Source organism: Odontesthes bonariensis, chromosome 15, assembly GCF_027942865.1.
Source record: "Odontesthes bonariensis isolate fOdoBon6 chromosome 15, fOdoBon6.hap1, whole genome shotgun sequence".
Taxonomy (NCBI): domain Eukaryota; kingdom Metazoa; phylum Chordata; class Actinopteri; order Atheriniformes; family Atherinopsidae; genus Odontesthes; species Odontesthes bonariensis.
The window spans coordinates 5,909,113-5,935,276 of record NC_134520.1 but is presented as its reverse complement, the minus strand read 5'-3'; the positions used below and the strand labels follow the sequence as shown (position 1 = coordinate 5,935,276).

At 38.4% G+C, this 26,164-nt stretch overlaps 2 protein-coding genes across 2 annotated transcripts; both read left to right on the top strand.

Annotated features, from left to right (window-relative positions):
- inpp5d (inositol polyphosphate-5-phosphatase D) lies at positions 1 to 22,175 on the top strand. Its single transcript, XM_075484839.1, has 27 exons — positions 1 to 353; positions 856 to 919; positions 4,241 to 4,376; positions 4,478 to 4,619; positions 5,530 to 5,670; positions 5,751 to 5,841; positions 5,929 to 6,006; positions 6,115 to 6,192; positions 6,308 to 6,431; positions 8,926 to 9,032; positions 9,151 to 9,253; positions 9,332 to 9,528; positions 9,617 to 9,734; positions 9,830 to 9,926; positions 13,911 to 14,049; positions 14,262 to 14,370; positions 14,463 to 14,551; positions 14,888 to 14,969; positions 18,304 to 18,393; positions 18,472 to 18,582; positions 18,669 to 18,748; positions 18,842 to 18,929; positions 19,011 to 19,157; positions 19,245 to 19,308; positions 19,398 to 19,595; positions 21,085 to 21,524; positions 21,596 to 22,175. The coding sequence occupies exons 1-27, from the start codon at positions 214 to 216 to the stop codon at positions 21,634 to 21,636; spliced, it is 3,294 nt and encodes a 1,097-aa protein (XP_075340954.1). The 5' UTR covers positions 1 to 213; the 3' UTR covers positions 21,637 to 22,175.
- An 831-nt stretch (positions 22,176 to 23,006) lies between these two features.
- Positions 23,007 to 26,164, top strand: smx5. The gene is made up of 5 exons (XM_075486217.1): positions 23,007 to 23,080; positions 23,266 to 23,333; positions 23,727 to 23,757; positions 23,886 to 23,945; positions 25,631 to 26,164. The coding sequence occupies exons 1-5, from the start codon at positions 23,078 to 23,080 to the stop codon at positions 25,754 to 25,756; spliced, it is 288 nt and encodes a 95-aa protein (XP_075342332.1). The 5' UTR covers positions 23,007 to 23,077; the 3' UTR covers positions 25,757 to 26,164.

Here is a 26,164-nt window from a genome sequence, read left to right as displayed (position 1 = left end):
GGAAGTTCAGAGTAGAGCTAGTAGCAGCTTCCTTTTACAGTTTAAGAAGGCAGAGGATGATCAAGTGAAAGAAAGAACTTCAAGTACGCAACATGAGAAGATGAAAACAGCCAAAAAATAGAAAAACCAGGTCTACGTTGGTGTGTCGGAGTAAGTTTTTTTTTTAAGGCAGATGCAACATACTTCAATTTGGACACTTGGGTGAGAAACAGGATGTCAAGTTATCAGCCTTGGTACCATGGCAATATAACTCGATCCACAGCTGAGAATTTACTCTCCAAGGCAGCAAGAGATGGAAGCTTCCTTATCCGGGACAGTGAGTCCATACAAGGAGCGTATGCACTCTGTGTTTTGTAAGTTAATTATATTCAAATATGTATATATATTTATATGGTGTATGTAGCAGGCAGTTGATTTTAACGTTTTCATAAAGATGATTATGATTCTGGGACCTTGTTGTCCTTGTTCATGAACTGTTGATCCTAACTAAGTAAATAATATATGGTTGTTTGAGCCTATGTCTTTTGGTGCGCATCATTAAAGTAACATGAATTAAAAGTTAAAACTCCCCTTCTGACTTTCACTGTTTCATATCACTTTTTTTTTTGCACACTGCAACCCAAAACTAGTTCCCCTTTATTTCCATTCTGTCCTGCCACAAAGCACCACTCTTTGCCCTCTATGCCACTCCTTTGCACACTTTTTAAGTAAATAATCTTCTTTTCAAATGCCACAAAGACTGTTTTGGTTGCATATTCAACATGTTGAAAGCCCTTGCTAACATGTATTTCTACCTCTCCTGCTGTACATGTAATTTCCCAGATATAGACATTTGCATTTTATTCCTAACCACAGATACCAGAACTGTGTCTACACATACAGAATCCTGCCAAATGAGGACAAGAAGCTCTCTGTTCAGGTGCGTAGACAGTTTGAAAAAAGCAATCATTATTCAGTTTAAAATGAGTTATATTTGTTATACTATTCAAGTATGTCTCTAATAACATCAGAGAAGGTAAATGCATTCATTCAGCTATTTTTACACAGCTATGACTGTAGCTGTAGCTCTAATCATCACTAAAAGTGCCCCGTATTTAGACTGAGATGAGGTTTACATTTGTATATATACACAAATCTACTGTTGATTAGGCTAAATAGATTAAATCAACAGACCCACAGCTCTGTACAATCATGGGAGAAGGTGCTGTATTGCCAGATTTTACATGATTACATCCCAAATCAAGCCGTTTAAAGGTAGGGTAGGAGATCCTGGATTTTGAGTCCAGCGAAGCTGCATTTTGAAAATACACCGGTAAAAAGTCCCAACCCTTTTCTTCACTTTCCCCCCGAAGGCACGCCTCTAGAGTACATGAACGTGCACGAGCACGGAGGTGCACGAGCGCTGTTCTGACAGCAAGCATCGATCGTTGCCGTATTTAGTATTTAGTATTTAGTTTATGCTAACTATACGTTTAATAATGCTAGGTGCTAGCCAAGCTAGCTCTAGTTTAGCTTCCTGCCAAGCTTCTGGACGCGTAATTCGTTCACGGAGCAGGGTACGCGCACAGGGGGAAGGAGGGGGAGGGAGGAGCAGATTGCAGTTTGATAGACGGCATCAGAATCCAATCATTGTGAACGGTCCGTTCAGTATGATTGGATAGTGTTTTTCCTAGATTGTACGTTCTAGAGGCCACTAAAACTTTTCATATTAATGTCAAAACTTTTAATTAATTGGTTGCAATGGGGGTGTGAAGAGTATTTCAAGCAATATGTAAAAAAATGTTCCAGAAAAAGATCCCCTACCCCACCTTTAACTCCTGGACACTTTTTTATCAGATGTAGTATTTTTTATGAGGTCTTTTAGAGGTTGACGATTTAGTTCAAAGTGTGGAGAAACGAAACTGCAGCATTGGTTGAATGAGATGTCATATTTGTTTCCCTTGTGATTAGCATAAAAATATTCATAATTGCAGAATACAGTCTGGTTGCATAACAATAAGTAAACAGAATGTTGAATCTTGAATGCAGTAGGAGAGCAGACTTCCACTTGTTATCTGTGGTCTCTTAGCTCTGTGTAAATGTCTGGCTATTTGTTTTTATACCATAAACTGACTGTACACCAACATATAAGGACTTCTATTTGGTCCCCACAGGTTCAGACTGCTTTCTGAAGGTTAAAACTTGCTTTTAGGGTTAGCTCTAGCAATAAGTGAAAGGTTAGGCATTCCCCTGCTATTGTAAAGGTTAGGAAGGAGTGGATTACGCCAAAGCCTTGATGCTTAGAAATGTCTAACACTAAGCAAAGTAAGAGGAAAAGAAAATACAGGCAGAGAACAGTCTCATACAAAGGGATCATACATTATACATTTTTAAAAATCACCATCTTTAAAGTTTCAAGAGATAGATATGCCACAAATACATCTATTAGGACCATGCTGTGTATTTTTCAATTGACATCCGTATTGTAATACATATATCATCTAATGTGAAGTATCATTGAATGCAGTGGACTTATACCTTCTTATGTTTTGTATTAGTTCCCGACTGAGAGGCAAGTGTAGTTTCCTCGGCTAAACGCTGATGTGACTTAGGCCAAAAATAATTTTGCTGGCATGGATAAAAGCATAGGCAACCTCAGTCTGCGGATGACCTGTATTGGCTTAAATATGTCACCATTCCATGTATCCAAGTCGTGAAAGACAGAAAACATGAAATTCACCTGCATGTTGGCAAATTGCTTGCGTTTGAGAATACACAGGAAAATAATTGGGCACTATTGTTTCAAGATATGAAGCATAATATAATATTAAGGTAAATTGAAAGCCAAAGCTTGAATGGTTCAATTTATAAGAAGTACAGAAAGTAGAGTTTCTTTGCCAACAGTCTCAAGAGCTTTGTTTCGTCACTTTCTCAATGACGGGTACTCATGGTGTATTTAAATAATAAAAAATGTAAAGATTACCAGTTGAACAGAAACTCCAAAGCAAAAATCTGAAAATGTGTGAGGTACAGTCAGCAGTTCCTCTAAATACGCACAATAATTGCTGTCAGTATTTGATATAATTATACTTCTGCTCATCATGTTCCTCCTTATCAGACATATGCAAAGGTTTCTTTGCTTGGTGCTGCTGCGTTAGAAAACTGGCTTTCTTTATTACAAGAATAATGACAAAAACAATTACATCACTGAGCTGGACCACTTTAAAGGCCCAACATCTCTTAGCTTCAGAGTAAAAGTGTTGACTAAACAAAGCTGTAGAGCTTTGGACAGGAAACAAAGATTTGCTGCTGTGTTTGGGACCAATGTTCTGTTGCATGACCAAATTTTAACCTAGATTTAACAAGCCCAAATCCTCAACCATCCATCAGTTCACAGCTGCTATGAGGTTTTTGTGCTGATATGCTGTGTTGGGTTTTCTCCAAACGTGCTGCTGTGCATTATGACCAAACATCTTCACTTTGGTCTTGTCTATCCAAAGGACATTGTTCCAGAAGTCTTGTGATTTGTTCAGCTGCAACTTTGCAAACCTGAGCTGTGCCCATGTTTTTTTTTTAGAGAGAAAAGGTTTTATCCTGGCAACCCTTCCAAACAAGCCATATTTGTTCGTTCTTTTTCATCAACATTTAAACATGCTGAGGCCTATACAGTCTGAAATGTAGCTCTTGGGTTTTTTGCAGTTTCTTTGAGCATTGCACGGTCTGACCTTGGGGTGAACTTGCTGGGATGTCATCTTCTGGGAAGATTAGAAACTGTTTCTAATGTTTTCCACTTTTGTATATACTGTTGGATGATGGTTTCTAAATAGTTTAGAAATGGCCTTATAAACCTTCCCAGATTGATGGGCAGCAACATTGTACTTTTTCCACATAACTGTAAAAGATAAAGGCCAATGATCCATTAGTGTTTGAATGATTTCTGTAAACAAGGGGAGGATTTCATTCAACACCATCAGGTGCATTATTTGAAATGATGTATAGAAAATGATGAGGCAACTAACTCAACTCAACAGATAACTCAACAGATGATAGAACTGCAGCTACAGACATAGCAAACAGACTAAATATATCTCGTGTCATACAGGAAATAACATCATAAGGTCATGTCATGTCGTTTTGTAACAGAATATCAAAATAGCTCTTTTAGAACAACAGGAACACATTGAAATTTCTTTTCTTCTTTTCTTCTTCTCTTCAAAGAGATTTGGAAAAAATTATGTTTCTGCTGTGATCTGCTCTGTAGGCATCTGAGGGAGTTCCAATTAGGTTCTTCACTATGCTACCTGAGCTGGTAGAGGCGTATTACGGTCCCAACATGGGTTTGGTCACACATCTTCAGTGCCCTGTCCAGAGGGAGGAGGAGATAGACGAGGAACAAGGTGAAAAACATCCTCTTCATTAAATGAGTGGTCATAACTGAAAGCACAATGAATTGCCTGTTTAAGAAATCTTAAAGCTCCCATATGTCTTTGTATTGCAGAATCCAACAATCATCCACCACGCCTTCCACCCAGGAACTTCACAGCTGATGGAAAAGAATGTGAATCTAAGACTTCTGAGCAAGCCAGCAAGTCTCTGTCAGAAACCTATCAGATGAGACTGCAGCACATGGACTTGTCCATGTACGGTCATATTTCTAATAAACTGCATCACAAGTTGTAACTATGGCCACCATTGAGCCAGTCCACATCTTGCTGTTATCATCCCTCTAACGTACCAACAGAATCAGCTAAATGTTTTTTTCTTTTATTTCTTGCTCTCTTTTTTTATGAGATTGTGAAAAGTACTTTTGACTACTCAGTATCTTCTCTGCAGTAGACAGCAGTCAGAGAATCTTTGAGGAATACAGACATGGGAGCTAAGCCCTACTAAGAACCAGGCCAAGGAAAAATGGATCTGAAAAATCTCAAACCTCAAAGAGGGTTATAAAGTGAATTTTACACAACCCTAGTTTTGCATCAGATAGTTGTTTACTTTGTCACTGTTTTCTTAACCAAAGAACATCCAGGTTCGTACTCTTCATTGCTGGCACGGTTGCTGCCCTGCTATACTGCTGCTAATCAGCTGTGACTCAATCCCAAAATACAAACTACGAAATGATAAAAATGAGTGAAAAGCCTGGAAAAGCACATACACTTATCATCTTTTAAATCTATGCAAAAGTAATGCCCAGCAGTAAGAAACAACTGATGAATTAGGTGATCAGTAGCAGGACACATAGCAGAGCATGCAGTGATGCCTGGCAACATGGACATTGTTCGGTTGAGAAAATAATGAAAACTGATAATAGATATTGTTTACTCAAGCCACTATGAAACTTTTGAGGCCTGAGTTGTTTTAGACGGTGAAAATGTTCTTTATGGCCCCATTTTGAGTACGTCTTAGTTTAGCTTCCCCCTGTCAGAATTGCTCCCTGATTCTCCAAACAGAGAGCACTCTGACCAATGTCCATTGATTGTAAGAATCTCACACAGTTCCAATTAAAAAGAAACTGGAACATCCCTTTAATTTCCTAATATGTTATATTTACAGATTATCAGAGGAGCATCAAATGGCCATCCAAGAGTACTTCAGGACCTCAATCTGCTTAGATGCTGAGCAAGCACAGAACGGTAACCCTAACCTGCCTGGCCTGAAGAAGCTACTCATGGCAGTCTGCAAAAATCTAAACAGGTATTAGATTAGATATTTGATTTTATTCAGAGTGTTTTGTGTGTAAGATTTGACCAAGTTCTGATATCTTTGCTTGGCAGTGAAGTTACCCGAATCCTTCCATCTCTGGAGATCCTTCATAGAGCATTGGATCAGCAGCTGTCCCCTGGGATTGGCCCGTATTCAAAACAAGTTGGTTTCAACCTTGATTCTTTTGTAGCTTTATCAACACAAATGAAAAATACTCATCTCATTATGTATTCTCTTTTTTATTTTCAGATTTTTGTTAATTCAGGTCAATTCGTATCCTACAGGCTTGAGCAGCTAACAAAACTACTTTACTCAATAGAGGAAAAGGTAAAGTACCAGTCCTTGTTCTTGTTCTTTGGTTATGTAGTTTTCTGTCCTACCAAGAGATGATCTTAGCAACGGAAGACAAATCACTTCTGTATTTCTTTTTTTCAGGCAAAAGGTTCTGTTTTTGAGTCAGTTGGATATGACGGAGGGCACAGGAACTCTATCATACCAGTTGTTATATTTGAGGTGCTTCCCTTTATTTGTTATCATATAACACAGCAATGAGAACAACAACAAAAAAAGAGATCCATTATCTTGAGGATTGCTGTTTAATCTGATGAGATTCCTCTTTTATTGGCAGGTCAAGCAAGAATCTCTTGGTATTTCCACAAAAATGTTCCTGAAAGTGGATGTTGAAAGTGGAAAGCTCTACTTAAAGAAATCAAAAGATGGGCCTGAAGACAAATACTTTGTTCACAATAAAAGTAAGGAATCTATTATCTGATTCATTAGTATGTTATCTTAGTAATGCTATTCAAGCAATAGTCAACTCATCCAGTTTACTAAATCTGATTTTTATTCACTTTTTGCCATTAAATGATCCCGAGAATACTCCTGACTGTCTCTTTCACCATGATGATCAATTTAAGTGATCCCAAAAGCCTTAGTCTTTCAGTGGATGTCAATGCAAGTTTAGTATCGATCAGCTAGTTGCTGACAAAAACACTAGAATACATAGAATTTTTCTTACGTCACATATCAACTGCATCTGCAGACTGGTATTCAGTCACACAAAAATAAAAAAAGATTGCTTCTTTCTAACTTTGTGCTCAGATTGTTCAACAGATGACGTATTAGACCAGTTTTAGAGCTGTCATTTTCTATCTCAACCCAATAAATTAACTATCTTGCACTGCAGCTTAGTTTAATATAGTGTGAACTGCTAAATTGTTACTCACCAACTCTAAATTTAAAGAAGTCACTGTTGATTGGTTGCATGTAAAAAAATTCAGAACATTTGAAGAATATATTCAACACACTGCACAAAATGGGATGTACAAAACCAGTCACACAGTTATCACTGGCTTAAAATACAAATCACTTTACATTGTTTTATCTAATTTTCAGATGGGGCAGGATAAATTCCCCAAGAACATTGTAAAATAAAGATGTGAAACATATTTCATGCCATGAAGGTCCCCCTAACACAGGGTTATACAACCCGCGGCTCTTTCATCTTTATGCTGCTGCTCTGTGTGACTTGGGAAAATAAATTAAAAAGTATCCAATTGAAGTGTATTTTATTTGTGTTAGTTTGTTTTATTGTAGTTCTAAATTGGAATATTATTGTGATCTTGAAATATTAAAATAGAATTATATATTTTTTTTTTCATCGCTCAAAATATTCGTCACACTCGCCGGAAGCCAGTATATGCCCGCCAAAACGCTGTGCATTTATCGAGACTTTCAACCCCAGATAGACCAAGTATGGAGAAATGTAGGAAAAACGATCTGAAGAAAATAGAACATTTAATGATGCCTGGGCAGATTCATTTGCATTTAACTCGGCTTGTTTTTTTTTTATTTTCATTTTTTTAAGAGTTCAAAATGTTCAAAATGTGTTCATTACATAAATAAAATTTCCTTTTCTCTGTAGCACTTCATGGATTTCGTAAACAACACACTATAATTGTTTATACAAAGCGTAAAGGTAGAAAAATAATGTCTTCTTTTAGATGTCGAAAAGTATTTGCGGCTCCCAGTGTTTTCTTTTCTGTGGAAACCGGGTCCAAATGGCTCTTTGAGTGTTAAAGGTTGCCGACCCCTGCCTTAACCTAACCCTAACCATTTTCCTAAACTTGAACAATCAAATTGTGAAAATGAATGTAATGATGTAAAACCAAATAGAGTTTAAAAAAAATCCAAGTCCACATAGTTAACTAACAAGAATCTCTTGGAAGCAATTCCTTGTATTCTGTCCTACCCCAGACCACACAGCCTCCATATGCGGACTCTTTGGCCCCTTTCTGCCTTCTTCATGTCAGTGTCCAAGAATACAAATCAATACATTTTGTCTCATGATAGTCACATAAATTGCCTTGAGATAGGGCTGGATGTAGTCTTAAGGAAGACTATATACAGAGTTACACAATGGCTATTCACTCATTTTAATAAAAGCAGCTCAGTTGTTTATATGTTGAAAGGTTTCTAATGCTTCCACCATGAGATAAGACAGGATGTACGTTGAATGCAACTGGGTGTCGTCTCGTAACTTTCTCATTAGCTGTTGGGAGTACTGTGCTAAAACACCATACTGTACCTGCCAATGTGGCAGCATTTGTCAATTAATAGTCAAAAGTACAAAAAGTAATAAATCCAAAAGACTGCAAAAACAAGGACCTGCGGGTTCTATTAAACCAAGGGAGTTTATAAGCCACAATAAAATTAAATAAAGAATTTTCAATGAACTCAGAATTTTTTTTTTTTAAATAAATCAGGCCAAGAAAACAGTCACCAATGAGGTCATATGGATCTGTGCATACCCTTATTTTATTCCCACCTGCAACTATATGTTCGTTTGCCAGAGGAGTCCACCGACAATACCCAGGTCAGACCCAGTCACCCGCTGCCCGGTCCCAAAGCCAACCCTCTGCCTTATATCTGTCATGCCAATTAATTAATGAACTTACCTTCTTCTTGGGTCAAAGGAACATGTTACTGACCCAGGCTGAAGTGTTCACATCAAACAGATATAGGCTGCTGCACTTCAGACTCGCCGCGGTTCTTTGCTCTGGTTGGGTCTCTTTGTGTTTTGACCCTCACACTCAAACCAAGCTTGTTGACATTGTCACTGTAAGCATGCTAGCATGTAGACTTTTCACTCATCTCATCTCTGTATCTAACTGTCTCATAGTGCTGCTAGTATTACTCTTATTCTTGCTTTACAACAGCTTTAAGAGTTCTGTCATTATTCCTCAGTCCTACAGTTGGTAAAATCCCAGAAGATGCATGCCAAACTTACAATCGTGGCAGAGACGCAGAAAGAGAAGATTTTGAAAAAGGAGTTTGTGTTTGATGACACAAAGGTAATCATCGTATTCAATCTAATGCCAGTTGTGTTTGGGATACAGATCTGTTCATGAAGTTTGTCCTAATTCTTGTTCAGTTTTTAAGATCTGATCTTTTTTTTTGCTGTAACTTCAGAAAAGAGAAGGCTTCTGTCAGCTGCTTCAACAAATGAAGAACAAGCACTCGGAAAAACCTGAACCAGACATGATCACAGTGTTTGTTGGCACCTGGAACATGGGTAACAAAAATATGATATTCAGCTATTGAATACATTTGGATGGACTGATGGTATAAAAACTGATCCTCAAACCCACAGGAAATGCTGGGCCTCCACAAAACATTGACTCCTGGTTTCAGTGTAAGGGCCAAGGCAAGACACAAGACGACACGGCAGATCACATCCCACACGATCTTTATGTGATAGGGAGTCAAGAGGATCCTTTGGGTGAGAGGGACTGGGCTGAGACAGTGAAAGGTGTCCTGAGGAACATCACAAACATTAGCTTTAAACAAGTAAGTACTTGTGACAAAGTGACAAAGCAAAGGCAAAATTTTAGTGCAAAGCAAAACTGCATCATAAAGGACATCTCCAAACATCCAGGTGGCGATTCACACCCTGTGGAGCATTCGGATTGTGATCCTGGCCAAGCCTGAGCACGAAAACAGGATTTCCCATGTTTTCTCAGACAGTGTGAAGACGGGGATTGCAAACACTTTGGGTAAGTGGTCCCATATTTACACAAGGCATAGAATGAGCTGTCATAAAGCTCCACATGAACACTAGCACAATCTGGGACTATTGATTTGTTTGCAGGAAACAAGGGAGCAGTAGGAGTGTCTTTCATGTTCAACGGAACATCTTTTGGCTTCGTCAACAGTCACTTGACCTCTGGAAGCGAGAAGAAGCTCAGGTGAGGAGCAGCTTACACTTCCTGTAGCATCAAGTATTACGTTATATATGGATATAACTAAGGGGGTAACTTTAAGGATGTCCCCAATACTTTTCAAAATCCTATATTTGTTGTCCTTTAATTGCCTGGGTGCATTCATAGCACCATGACTGCAGTATATAGGGGCATTTTTCCCTGAAGGATTACCTCTAAGGTTATATAACTATGGTTATGCCCACTATGATTGCGATTTAACGTCAAACATTACACCTTTGTTTACTCATTCACCGACAGTAATTCTCTCAGTGATTAACAATAACTGCCTTATATCGGGATTTTGCTTTATTACTCACAGATATTGAGTAATTTTAGCACAAGTAATTTGTAGAAGTATAACTTTGTTTGAAATTTTAAGCGTTCTATAGCGGACCTTTTAATTCATTCACTTGCACAGGTTCCCTTTGAAAAAAAGTGAAGTGCAAAAGATTTGGTGTTTACATTTCTTGTGTCAGTTAAAAGAATGTACATCTTTACATTTTTCTTTATTATGCATACAAAACCACAGGAACAACAATGCTCTTTTGTGATTTCAGAATTAGAAAGCTATTTCATTTAATACTTTCTTAATCACTTGAAATTTATTGTTTTTCAACAAATAGAAAAAGGAGACGCAGTACTACATTTATATACAGACACATGTGCCTAAATTCAGTGAAGCACAATACGGTAAATTAGGTACACTGAACAATAAAGAAACTAAAGTAGAAAAGGGGGGTTGGGGGTGGGGTAGGAGGGACCATGTGTAACTGAATGAGACGAAGATTCAGCAGAAGTGTGGATCAAGGTCTACGTTTATATATGATATAAATATACAGTATGTTTAGAGCCATAAGATGGCAAATATAGCCCGTTTACATTGCCACAGGTTTTTGTCTTTGAGTTCTGGAAAAGGTGAGAATATTTACAAACAACATCCATTATATTTTTTTTCCACAGCTGTTGTTCAGTTAGATGGGATGCGGCCCCTTCACTAACAATCATTTCTAGGAATATTTGAAGCCTCTTTCAGTTTATCTGCATCCTTCCAGTTCATTGGTATCAGTCTTTCAGCCAGCATATATCCAGTAGTTACAAGCATCAACAACATTAACATCTTTTTTTTCATTACTCAGTTTGACCTTTCCAAATACCCAAGGCTTAATTAGCAAGATTTAAAATGTCCTTATGAAGAAAGTAGCTCTGTGTTAGAGCTGGAAGATGAGACCAAAAATGTTCCATCTCTTTTAGACCAGATGGCAATACAGTGATATCTCTCCAATTTCTACAAACATTTACTTTGATGATACTGCTAATGATATTATATAATAATAAATATTTGAGCCCTGGGTGATCCTTTAACAACTGTTTGCTTCTCTCCTGCTTTGTCCTCTTATGAACTGTATAATAACACAACTGCATGCCAAATTAAGGTGATCTTATTTGGATACTTTTCTAAATAGCAATTACAAAAATAGCATAAAAACAGTCTTTTGATGTTGGCTGCATTTATGTAAAACCACTCACTAGCTCACCTGTGCAGCTCTTTGCCATAGTCAGAGCATTTACATGAATAAAGAAAAATGTCAGATTATTGTGCTTGCCCTTTCAACACCGAAAATTCATGTAAACACCTTAGCATGACTGAAATCTGATTAATTCAGAGAATGTAGCTGGAAGATGAGCACCTCTGTTAAATTCGATCAAAACTGGCCTGGGCACTCAGTGCATGCTCTGCAGTTCACTGAAAAAGAAGCCTGTAACAACAGAAAAGGAAAGCATACCTCTCATTTGTAAAAATAAGTTAAAAATACAGTGTGTATAAAATGTGCAGAGCTGCAAAGATGTCCAATTCACCACTCGACATGGAACCAATTTGTCCCCAGCTAAATTTTTTTGTCAATTGCTTTGTCAAACAGAAAAGTTCAATACTAACAAGCTGAAAAGGGGGCATATTGACATGTATCGTAGTGGAGATGGACACACTGCAGTCAATAAATCAATTCCCTCTCCATGCATGTATACTGGGACAAGGAGAGTAGTCAATTAAATGGCCTAGTTGTGGCCTGGCTACAACCATAGCTCAACTTAACTGTGCATTGAAATATACTGACTACAGGATACAATGGATATACTTACCCTCTCAAATAACATAGTAAATAGCCTAAAACATGCTGAGTACATGAATAGAAAATATAGTTATTTAAATTATTAAACTGTTGCCCAAACATGTAAATGTAAAGTTCTCCACCTAAATTATATTTTTTGTCAAAAAGGCCAATTGATTTTTTTTTCTCTATCATGGCCATGGTTCATATTTAGTGGTTTATCTATTTTTCCTCTTACCCCCATGTATGTGTGCACTGCTTGTTAAAGAGAAGACACATTTTTCTGCAAAGATTTGATGTGCCTTTGAATTTCCAGCCAGTGCTAGATCACTCACTTCGTCATTGTTTTACTCGCTGTTTTGTTCCTGCTTTTGTTAGCGTTAGCTTGCCTTGTTGGGAAAAGAGGGACGTGGCAGGAAAAAATCAGTGGTGTGAATCCCGGTTTCATGGAATCAGGAACTCCTTTGAAAAACATTTGTCAGAGAATATTGTCTGCCACTACATCCACAAATTCAAGTTCAGAAACTCAACCAAGCAAAGTCAAAAGCAAACAACAACAACTGTTGATGAAGGGGAACCAGAAACACTGCCTTGCACACTCATTCAAAGACATGTACCTTTTTTTTTGTTTAGTTTAGTTTGTTTAGGTTTTGTGAAGTATTTTCAGTGTCGTACCTGCAGTGGGCAGCAGTCCGAATGCTCCCTGTTTTGAGAATCCGGAAGGAATTCTAAGGGAAGCTGCTAGAAACGAGGATAGGAAAAGAGTGAATTCTCATCATCTAAAACAACTCAAATGTTGTAAACTTATAGTGATTTAAGCACATGATGGGATGAGTAAGGTTTTTTTTTTTGGAAGAGCAGAATAAGCTCTACTTTGTTGATCAAAGTGAGAGTTTAAAAAAAAATGTTTTATCAAAGGATGTTCTTCAAGACATGAATGTTTGGCTAGCATCACTATTTGCCCAGGAACTACTTCTTCCCGGAAAATAAGTTTTTCTATCATGGACAAAGTCTTTGCATAATTATATAGAGAATGTAGTTGTAATTTTGTGTGGTGCTTAAGTGAAAGTTGTAGAAATTAAGAATACTGTCACAAATTCAAAAACTGAAATACAAATTTCTGCCACAAAAATGTTTTAACTGAATGAGGGAAGAGCTTGTTCGCATCTTAAGAAATCAAGCTGTACCACAGCATGGCAGCAACACAGAGTCTGTCTCTGTTCTCGTGTACTGCATCTAATACAGCTGAATTCCCAAGAAAGCTGGTGTATTTTGCATATCTTTCTGTTTCTATTTTCAGACAGCAAAACGTCTCCAGAATTGATAGTGAAAAGCAGTCCATTAAGACTCGTGTTTTGTGTTCCCCCACAGTCTCTTCTGAGGCTTCTGAGGCTCAGCACTAATGACATTCATGTTCACAGCATACACAATCTTCAAGTCCAATTTGCCATTCACGTCTTGCGATTGAAAAACTCCCACTTTGATTGGGAAATACCAACTTCCCTTCTGCAAAAACCTCTGCTTCAATGATATGGATAACTTATACATCTGTGAAGAGGTAGTATCTATGTCCAATTAAATAAACAGGTTTTGGGGAGAGATATTATTTCTCTTCTAGGGAAGGCCTTGCATATTTTAGCAAGACAATGCCAAACTACATTCTGCTGGTAATATGCCAGAATGAAGTCAAGTTGTCAAGTCCTGTTTCTTAACTTTTGTTTGTGTGTGTTTGTGTGTGTGTCTGCGCACTGCCTTTCTATGGAAAGCATAACCAATTTAATCCGAATGCGTCAATTCTATTATTCAAGTTATTTACTCCATTGTGCTCCTGTCTCTGAAACCATTTTTGCTGTAATTGCAGGCGGAATCAGAATTACACCAACATCCTGCGATTTCTGAATCTCGGAGATAAAAAACTCAACCCCTTTGACATCACACTTCGCTTCACGCACCTCTTCTGGCTTGGAGACTTGAACTACCGTGTTGAACTTCCATCTTCAGTAAGTTAATGAGAATTTTCCTTACAAATCATCCAAAGAATGAGACTGTGTAGTTAGTTTGTTATTGTCTTGTAACATTTTCCCTTGAAGTTAGAGATCCAGCAGTGCTGAAGCAAAGTGCCTGGTGTATAAATGAGGCATGCTGGTTGTCAGGTGTCTGGTCTCTCAGCTGCTAACATTTAGTCATGAAAAGTGACTGTTTCCCTTTACAGGAAGCTGAGAACATTGTGACAAAGATCAAACAGCAGCAGTACCAGGAACTCCTTTATAAAGACCAGCTCAACATGGAGAGGAATGATGGAAAGGTCTTCCTGCATTTTGGTGAGCTTTGGAAAACACAAATAATCCAGACATATTGTACTAATTTTTTGTCATTATAAAAAAAGTGTTTTCTTTTTTTTTTTTTTATGTAGATGAAGAGGAAATTACATTTGCACCCACATACCGGTTTGAGAGAGACACAAGAGAGAAGTATGCCTACACAAAGGCCAAAGCCACAGGGGTAAGCCTCTGTTTAGTCAGATGTCTGTTCCTGTCCTGCCCTGTAATGCACACACAGAAGAAGCAGCTACATCACTGAACATAGACCTCATCTGGCTTTCTTGGTTTAAGATATCCAGGTCAGAGTTCAGGTGAACATTTGATCTCTGGATTGGATTCAGGCCCGCAAGAATGTTGCTTATTTTTGTCAGCTCATCCGTCACACACCACACTATTCACCAGCAGAAGTTCCAAAACTTTCAGCCGTTCTTTATTTTTTAAAGTGCATTGCAGCTTGGACTATGAAAACTGTTACTCTTTCAGTATTTTATGCACTTATGACAAATTCAATTTGCAGACAAAATACAACTTACCCTCATGGTGTGATCGCGTCTTGCGGAAGTCATACCCACTGGTTCATGTCGTCTGCCAAGCATACGGTGAGTAGTTCCCAGCTGTTAATTGTTGGTGCTTTATTTTTCAGAAGCAAATACTAAATTAATTCCAATTAAAAGAAACAGACCATATTTGGCTGTTTCACTTCCTTTACTTTCAAATGATTGTATTGTCTTGTCTTTTAGTTTAGGCTTTTGGTATAGGGTTAGATTGAGAAGTGTAAAATATTCTAAAAATTAAATATTTAGCTATTGTTTGCATTTAGCTATGCATTTTGGAATCCAGTATTAGTTGGGCTAAGCCAGACCAATCAATTCATATAGGTCAACATATCAACGCATCACTAAATTATGAATGAATATGCACAGGACCAGTGCGTTGCTTATGCTCACCTTTCCACATCCCAAACATCTCACATCTCACTTTGATTTTGATTGGATGAGTGTGGATGTAGCACTGCTTCGCTCTTTTTGTTGGTCAAATACTTTTGGTAACTGTCCTGTTGAAAAATGGTGGCCCCATTAAGTGCAAACCAAATGGGACGGTTTGTTGCTACAGGATGTTGTGGTTGCCATGCTGCTTCAGTGTTGCCTTCAGCTGTGACCTGAACGAGAATAGCTTCAACACACCAACAAAGCCACTCCACACCTTAACGCCTCTATGCTCAGCAGCGGACATAACTCATGTCTTGTCTCTGCCACTCACAGCAGCTAGAAGATGAAGTCTCACCTTACCAAGGTCCAGATTTCCTCGGATTCAATGTTAATTTCTTGCTTTTCTTGGTCCAAGCTGTTCTTCTCTTATTTGTCTACCTCAAGAGGGATTTCTTTGTCTATTCATGGTCTCACCAACAGTTAATGTTTAGATATGTCTTTGACTTTAACTCTGGGTTAGGATTGATGTGGGCTCTTATCTGAGGTGTTATCCTCTGGCAATACTTATAAATCTAATGATCATTTCCTGAAGGGATTTTTAGTGTTCCATTTCTCATGAGTGAAACCCTCAGCACAGCGTTTCATGGTTTGCGTGACAACACTCACAAAATCTTTCAGTTTAAAGTTATCTACATTTTGTAGACTTATTAATCTTCATGGATCAAAGGAAAAATGTTATATACCCTTTTTTTACAAGTTGAAACAATTTCAGTAGGCCTTAGTGAAATGTCTGTGCCATGTTTGAGTCAAAATACCACAGAGATAGTCCGTCTTCTTTTGTAACCATGAATTCATAGATTTTTTTTAGATCAGCTTATTTCAAGGCGTGGAGTAAGTAACCCACTTTCTATACTCCACCCTTCTCTCAGCACAATATTTTTGTATGAGAGAGCATATAAATAGCGTAAGAGCATATAAATAGCCTAAGTAAATAGCCCAAGAGCTCAGACTACAACCCACCAGACTGGTAGAATAGTACTTGACTCTCAATTCTGTTCTCAAATACATTTCCTTTGTCTGGAGTTCAACCAAAGACAATTTGTAATGATCCTGTACTGGTTATCAAAACACGTACAGACAGAGTACGATAATGACAAGCTGGCCACTTCAAATACTGGTCAAAAATCATGTTGAACTTCCTCCATCTCGTATCAGCTCCATAAACCCACAATACTGATTAATACTGATTTTACAATTTCATTTTTACTCTAATATAATGCTGTGTTCAATTGAACAATACGTGAGAAACTGGAATTTCCAACTTTTGACTTGGAAAAAAATTAATACTGCCAGAAGTCAGATTTCCTTGTAAGGATATACAACATTAGACAAACTTTCTCAGCTCATTTCTTTCTTATGTTAAGTGAATGGTACAGCTACTGATGAGAATTTGCTGTTAAAAGCAAAGCAGAAATCAAGCGCAAGAGTTTCACAACAGCAAATGCAGCAAGGTATGATCTTGAAGTTGGGTGGCGATAAAGATCACGATCATTTCCTCTCATGTGACGTAGAAATCCACTGGAAATCTAAAGCATTCAGTGAATGAGCAGTTCCACAAAGGGCTCCAATCAAAAGACCTAGGAATATCGTATATACAACTAACAAAACTGCATTAGGACAATTAAAGACACGTGTAGAACTGTGCACAGAAACCGACACATACAAAATTAATTTTTGGAAGAGCACTATAAGGAAGTAAAGAAAAAGAGAATGAGGCCAGCTAGCTTAATATGAGGGATGTAATAGATGTCTTAGCACAGCAGAAAAGTCAGATGATGTAAATTGAAAATCTGTTTTGGCCTTGGCCACAAACATTTATAGACTCTGTCTACATCTGTGTCCTGCACTGCCCATCAGTATGATTTTATCTGCTGTCATGCTCCCACACCAGATTTTGTCACACAGCTCCTGTTCTGTTTTCGTGTCTTTTACAAATATGATATTTAGCTGTTGATAGTAATTATTAAAGCTGCAATTGTTTTTTATTTTTTTATTTTACTCACCTCTGAAATGACCTTATGTTAGTGTGATGTTTATTGTGAGACTGAAACGTGTCACTGGGCCCCTGCTGGCTAATATGCTTTCGTTGCACCACAAGCTTTATTTTTTGTTATTACAGTTTGAATTTCTAGTATTTTGATGGTTAGTAATAAAACAGATAAATGCAGAGATGTGCATGTTGCTCAGATGGCCATGGGGCCAATGTTCCAGTACTTCATGGCACTTTTTAACACTGTGTACCAAATAAAGAGGACATTCCAAAGGAAGTAATAAAAAACTGAGAAATGAACGTGAACCCGTTCATTTTGAGACTGAATTTCAAACGGCGAACTTTGAGCATTAATTTTTTTCAGTTTTATCAGTGTAAACAGATCTTTGAACTAGCTCTTCTGATGTCTGCGCTTGCACAACACTGCACATCTGTCACTATAACCAAAACTCAACCAAAACCAAGGCCCTCAAAAAGCTGGCGCTGTGTAGTATGCAAAGCTGTCATCAAAGCAAACAGTGGCCACTTTAAGTAATGTGAAATATAGAACGTATATCGGCTTGTTCTCACTGTTTTGCCCACTGTTGCATTGAATGTGTGCCATTTGAGTTTATTCTACACTGCTCACTTGAGCAAGCACGTTCAGACATTGTACTTTGGTTAAAACAGAGCTGTTCAGACAGAGCACGTTCAGACATTGTACTTTGGTTAAAACAGAGCTGTTCAGACAGAGCACATTCAGACATTGTACTTTGGTTAAAACAGAGCTGTTCAGACAGAGCACGTTCAGACATTGTACTTTGGTTAAAACAGAGCTGTTCAGACAGAGCACGTTCAGACATTATACTTTGGTTAGAACAGAGCTTTTCCTGTGTAGAAATCATGTGGAAAACATAGTTTAATTTCGTTTTTTGACAATAAAACTCCCATTTAGCCAAACTGTTTCACTCGCAGGTTGCACTAATGACATCATGACAAGTGACCACTCGCCAGTTTTCGCCTCATTTGAAGTGGGAGTCGCTTCGCAGTTTGTCTCAAAGCACGGTAAGGTCACCAGTCGGAGTCAAGCATACATAAGTTGCCTCAAAACTGTTGTCTGATGTTTTCTTTGTTCATTTTCAGATCCAAACAAAGCATCTCAAGGTGGAATACAAATCATGAACTGTTTGGCCATCTTGGCGACAAAATCGAAAACAAAGTTCTTCATTGAATTCCATTCAAGTTGCTTGACGAGTATGTTTTGTCTTTTTGTTGGCCCGCATGTTTTTTGGATTCTTCTCTAAATGGGAAAATATAATTTAAACAAATATTTCCAACAGAAACTATGAAGACTTCAGAAGGAGAAAACACAGAACAATCTGACGGCTCCATAAAAGTTTGGTTTGGCAACCAGGTTGAGGTAAAATTAGTTTTCAGTACTCAGAGTGAAAGATGATTTTTTTCCGGCAACTATCAATCGTTCACTTCATTGCCTTTCATCTTTCTTTCCAAGCTCATCCCCATCATCTCTGACCCCGAGTACCTCTTGGACCAGCACATCCTCATCTGTGTAAAATCGACAGACTGCGACGAGTCGTACGGTAAGGAGCTCTCATGCGCGTTGTACAGTTTTTCGTTGAGCTGAGTCGTACTTACAGTCAGCCGATGTGTTATTCTCAAAGGAGAGGGCTGTGTTGCTCTGCGGGCTGCCCAGTTCTGCTACAGGGAGTTTCAGATCACACTGACTCACCACGGAGAAAAGACCGGCACATTGACAGGTGGCATCCAGTTACGCACCTCAGAGGGCAAACCCACAGAAAAGTTATATGGTGAGGCTGGAGATCATCTCAGAAATTACAAGTTGAAGACCTTTTTTATTTCTTAAAACATCTTGTCTCATTCTTCTACTCTTTCAGATTTCATCAAAATCGAAAAGGATGACTCCGTCCCCTCAAAAGGCAAAGCTGGAGATCCCAACAAGTAAGATATTTTTCACATTATTGTAATGCAAATCACATCTCAAACTTGATTCCAAGAGGTAATTATTTTTTCTGTCTTTCAATTAACAGGTCTTCCATCGCACAGGCACATGATATTTCTAACCCGAATTACATGGGAGTGTCATTCAAAAGTGGGAATGCGATAGATAAAGGCTGGAGTTACAGCATCCCACCGCGAACTATCCCCATTGTGGGGCAAGGGGGCAAAGATCCTAAAAAGGCTGCTTATGATTTGGGCACACGCAGTCAAACAGGAAAACTTTCCACGTAAGTGACAGTTTTTAATGCAAATTAACTACAGGTTTGTTTTATTGCTGATATGATTCAATACAGAAAAAGTTGAGATGATATGGAAAATGCAAACAAACAGAAAATACAAGAAGTCATTAGCATATATCAATTTTTGCATTTCTGGACTGCACTACATTCCAAAATAAGCTTTTAGGACTTTGTAATGCTGCTGTTCTTTCTCACAAATCTTAAAAGATTTTCTGGCACCAAAGACACCAGTGCATGAAGAATTCAGGTTACTTTTCTTTTCATTCTTACTGCAAACACGCCTTAAGGTGTGAAACAATATGGAGTCATCATTGTCACTCTTTTTTCATTTCAAAACTCTCCACAGATTCTCTATTAGAGACATATCAGAACTGCAGGCAGGCCAGTCCAGTACCCGTACCTTCTTGTCCTTTAGCCCTACCCTTCTAATGTGTGCGAAACATAGTTTTGCAATGTCCTGCAGAAAAACGTATGGATTTCCCTGGAAAAGATGCCGTACAAAATGCAGCATATGTTACTTTGAAATGTCAGTGAACTAATATATTCCATATTAATGCTGCCATCACCCAAGTGAGAATAAGCTTTGCCGAGGGCACTGATACAACCCCATACCATAAAAGAGTCTGGCTTTCAGACTCGTTGCTGATAACAGTCTGGATGTAAATTTCTTCCATTTCTTCTAAAAAAGAAAGATTACTGGAATACTTGGAATACTGCTTGGTTTGACCAAAATACACATTTCCACTGATGCTCCATATCAAATGCCTTTGAGCCCAGAGAAGCTGACGCTGCCTCTGGACAAAGTTTACAGAAGGCAAAGTTGCATTGGTGGATGTAACTCTGTATTGTGGTGCTTAACAAAGATTCACCTGAGTAATCCCTTGACCATAAAGTTATTTCAGCTATTGATTAATGAGGGTTCCTATAGCGTAGCTGTCTAAGTGATCAAAGATTCTTAGTGTCCGGCATAGCTTCCGCCTTGCCCTTTCCTTGAATTGTTTCATGACATCATCAATAGGAGAAATATGCAAATCCCTGCTAAATTCTACTTCAGGAACATTGTTTTTACCCATTTCAATGTTTTTCTAGTGCATTTGTTTTGACACCAGAGATCCTCTGTCCATCTTTGTTCCTTCCACTCATTTTGTGGATACTACTTCTGCTCAAAATCATACTTACCTGTTGACACCACCTGTTTAAAATGACATCATTATTTTGTTTTACCATATTACTTATCTTAAATTGCCCATACTTCAACTGTTTTTTGGAAATGTGTTGAAGGCCTGAAATGCAAGAATTGATGCATATTGCCAAATTAAACTTAAGTGGACAAGAAAAAACATCATATATACCTGAGTTCATACTTTCTACAATAAAATACAAGTAATATAAAATGTAGGAATCAGTCCTAGTTTTTCTGATTTCGAGTTTTGGGAAGTGATATTAAATCCTTACTGTGTGATCTTTTGTTTGCAAGGGGTGAGGATGAAAAGGTGTCAGAGATGTTTGACAATCCGCTGTATGGTTCAATGGGAAAAGCACACAGCCGGTCTAAAGACCAAGATCATCCACAGACAGACCATCTTACACCCACAGAATCACAATTAGCTTCCTCCAAAGTAGCAGATGGAGACACTGATCGCCCCCCAGTGCCCACCCCACGTAACCGCTCCTTCACCTGCTCTGAGAACAAACCTCAGGCTCCAACACCCATCAACCTGACCCCATCAACATTCAAGAAGCCGGTGGTGCCCTCCCGTTCGGATAGTGGGATGGCACAAAACCGGCCTCCATTGCCTGCCAAGTCCCGACCGGAGCCCCAGACCCCCAAACCCAGAGACTACAGAGACAGCTCTGAGCTCCCTATCAAACACAGACTGCCAGCAAGACCTGGGCAGCCACAGCCTCACAAAGATAGTAAGTAACGCTCTCAGATTTCCTGAGTGATTTAATATATATGATGATGCAAATTATTTTTCTTTCTTTAGTGCATCCAGATGTTCCCAAGACAGGCCGTCCTATGAACTGAGATCCAGATACAGCCACAGTTGGCATTGACAGAACAGCTTCCTGCCCAACATGCCCAAAACATGAAATATACAAAGTCAAGCTAGCCAGTAAAGATTATCACTGTGTACCACTGAAGAGTGGCAACTCATTTGTCTGCACTTTGGGAAATACTTCTGTTTTTTTGAAAGTCGAAAGTATAAAGACGGTTAGCAGTTTTCCTCTGTTTCTAGTCTCAGATTTGTTGAGAGCGCCATACTTTCACCAACATGTTCAGGTTTATCTAGGTGATACTCAGTTGGTTGCAATTTAAAAAATTGCCACCAGATATCACTAAATCCTTCACATCGCTCCTTTATGGTTACATAAGCACGAGAGACACATATTATATCTGATGTCTGCTAAGCTAGCATTATAAATAAGGTAAGAAAATGGTCTACGCTTTCATGAAGTTTTACACTATACTGTGGCCGATGAATGTTTACCGCACAGTATTATCTTGCGCAAACATTGACATGTTTGCCTTTGTATGTACAATAATTGCAGAAATAAATTCGAATTTGAAAGCTTGATTCGACTTTGTGGTTTTTTTTGAACAGCATGTCATGTTCTGTGCCTGTGAGCCTGACAAAACAGCTTTGGACACCAGTCAAGTACAACAATACTAGGTCATGTGCTTCCATCTGCTGCTTCCCTGAAGAATTGCATGCTTCAACGACTCATTCCAGTTGATTATATTCAAAGTATTCTTTGATAAACTGAATTTGATGTAACATTTACATTAAGATATCCGTGATGAAGGGGTCCAGTTGACAACAGACCCTTTTGGGTCCTGAAACCAATCATTTCAAGGAAGAGTGAATCAGTTATCCTTTGTTTACACACATGGTAAGCTTGTAAGAACAGGGTATGTCCTCTACACTTTGATATAATCTGAATGCATATGACAAAAACATGGCATATTTTTGTGCTGGACCACATTGCTCCTTAACTGAGTACCTATTTGTAGGCTTTCCTGATCATTTTCCTGAGTGTTTAAGGATTTTCCTGGAATGCCCTGGTTTAACAAGCCTTTCCACGATAATATTGAGTGTCCCTCTTCCAATGTTGACCTGTAAGAAAAAATATTCACTTTTCTGGTATGTGACTATATGTGGTGAGTTGAACATAGATTAAAGACATCCAGCAAGTTTCATCTCACAGGCTTTATTTTAGGTTCTTCATCTTACAGTTATCATGTAATGTTTTTCGGGAACAACATTCATCAAACAAACTCCAGTAAACCTACAAACCTCAAATGGTGCAAAGATCATGCCTCTTTCAAAATGTGAACATTGAAAATGCATATAGTTCCCTCTCGCTGAGGGGGCCGGTATTGCACCCATGTACGTCACAGCAACGTGCGCCGAGGGTTGATACGTCATCAACGGCAGACGCAGTATCACAAGAAAGCCACCGCAATAATGGTAAGAAATCTGTTCGAACACATGAATATGTTTTATAGTTTACATTAAAGATTTAATAAGACAGTCTGTGATTTACTTAGAGTTAGGTGTATTGCATTGTGTGGTGTATAGTTTGCTGGCTATCGGCAAACCTCCCTCATAGCCCGCTGCTAACAATAACGTTAGCGTGTCGTTGTGTTTCTCAGCTTTTCTACTCGTTTTTCAAGTCGCTGGTGGGGAAAGACGTGGTGGTGGAGCTCAAAAACGACTTGAGGTGAGTTTTTACAATTTAACCACGGAGCGTAATAATATTTTTACTGCGATGTCCGATGATTATTTGCTAAATAAAGCGTGCTTGCTGCTTGAAGCAGTGTAATGTGGATGGTGGTAACAAGTGATTTTTTTGTTTTTGTTTTTGTTTTTACACCGAAGCTTTGAATTAACGTTACACTGAAGTCAACTAAAATTTTTATTTTTATTTTTTTTTTGTCGTTGAATTAAATAGAGAGGTGTCCCTATATGAAACTGTATCAGAAATGCAATGTGAATGGACGTTGTAGAGCTTAGGAGTTTATCCAATATAAAAATGTTATTTTATTGCAGTGTATTGTAACATGAATATCCATCAAATCCTGTGGTCATTTCTATCCCCACATCTATGTTTCAGCATCTGCGGAACTCTTCATTCCGTTGACCAGGTTTGAAATACAGATTTATTCACCATTGTTTAAAACAAAGCCTTTCAGATATCACATTATTGTCCATTTTTTAAAAATGTATTTATTTAATTGAATAATCAGAAGTCACCATCCTTTGTGTGTTTCAGTACCTGAACATTAAGTTGACAGACATCAGTGTCACAGACCCAGAGAAATATCCACACATGGTAAGTTTCACTGCCCGGCACCTCTCATCCAGCTTTCTGCCAACATGTCAGTCTTAACCTAAATGTTGCTTTAAGGATTGCTTGTAAACCCTGGGCTCCTTTCTCTCCAACTTTATCAAACAAGCCAGAGCACGGCAGACTGAAGAACAGTCCTTAAAGTGATGGTTCGGAGTAGATTCACCCTAGGGTCATTTGAACAGTGACATCCAGCCAAGTAGCCCACTCAAAGTTTTTCCGATATTGGCTGAACATCAGCTGAGTTACTGAGTTATCCCGAATAGCTTAGTACAAGCGCTAATGGACCCTGGCAGTATCTCCAAAATTACCACACTAAAATCACATGCCATGACACCAAACTTCTACAGTAGTACAAATATGGTCTGTACTCACAAAACGTCACTTCCTTGATCTGGGAGCTTCAATGTAAGATGAGGGTTGATCTACTACTTTAGACAACAAAGTATATGCTATATTCTACATGAATTTTTATGTTGTAGAGTTGTGAATTTATTTTATCAATGGAGAAATTGAGCAGCCTTGCTTTGTTGTCTACAGTAGTAGATCAACCCTCATCTTACATTGAAGCTCCCAGATCAAGGAAGTGACGTCGACGCAGCTTTAGCAGCAGAGAAGCTATTAGGCTTGTGTTGATAATAATAAACTCCTGGACTATGTACAAACTTCCAAATGCATCGTTTTGTGAGTACAGACCATATTTGTACTACTGTAGAAGTTTGGTGTCATGGTATGTGATTTTAGTGTGGTAATTTTGGAGATACTGCCAGGTTCCATTAGCGCTTGTACTAAGCTATTCGGGATAACTCAGTAACTCGGCTGATGTTCAGCCAATATCGGAAAAACTGCGGGTGGGCTACTTGGCTGGATGTCACGGTTCAAATGACCCTAGGGTGAATCTACTCCGAACCATCACTTTAACCGTGTTGCAACAGAAAAGCAAATGTTATAGTGCTGGCTAATAAAGCTACATTGTCCCTAAGAAAAAAGGAGGTTTTCCATAATATTGCATAACTAAGCCATTATTATTTATTTTTTTTAGTCACATCTCTTCCAGAAAATTCCAGAGGAGAAATTTCTCCCACCTGATGATTGTTGGCCAGGTTGTCCTCGGCTGTTTCATGGTTATCTGCTTTTAAAAATGTGACATTTAAACTAACTTTGTGTATCTTGACATTTTCTAATGGTATGGCATTTACTGATAAGCGCTTTCTTACATTAATGTGTCAAACATCCCCCGTCAAAGATAATAGATTCTCCTGAATCTAGTGAAGTTTGTCTACATCAATCCACACACCTGCACATTTGGAGGTCCATGGAAACCTATATATTTACAAATCAGTCTTATATATACAAAATGGCAAATGTGCAATTTGCCCAGTTTGAGAAAACGAGAGGGTTGCCACAATAAACCTTGTCTTAATCACATCAACACAAAGCAAATGCACAAAAATTACGGATTTCTTGCGACTACTGCTATTCATTAAAGTTTAATTGAAGTACAAATGAAACCTCTTGACACAAATATGCGTGGCACATACAATGCCTCAGCAATTCTGTCATCAGTTGTCTATCGAAAGCATTGTGGACGTACAGGACGATTCTGTGTTTTTTGAAGCTGTTTTTCATCGTCTTGACATCAAACTCTGCCATGTTTTAATGTGCTCCAGCTGTCTGTGAAAAACTGTTTCATCCGTGGATCGGTGGTCCGATATGTTCAGCTGCCGGCAGATGAAGTGGACACTCAGCTGCTGCAAGACGCTGCGCGAAAAGAAGCCATGCAGCAGAAGCAGTGATTGGGCTGCGGGGTGGGCTTCGGTCCGGGGGTGGGGACTTTTGTAACGATAAACGATGACGAGTTTAAGTTTTGAGTTAACTTCATTTAAAGATGGAAAAAATGTCAACAGTCCGTACAGGTCTTGTCATCGAGGCTCTACTTTAACACGGACAACTTTAAGTGCATTCCTGACATTAGTGATCAATGATTTGCAAAGCAGTGCTTATTGGAAATTGTCTGTACCTCAGTGGCAGTTCAGAGATGATCTTTTGTTTTGTTGAAAAGAAATCGATCCAAATCCAAAATAGAGTCCAGAGAGCTGAGGTAAAGATCTGCTCTGATGTTTATGTTGACTGTCTGCTTACCTTGTAAAAAAAAAAAAGACTTTTTTTTTATGCCACTTGGAAATAAAAGTTATTTATATTTT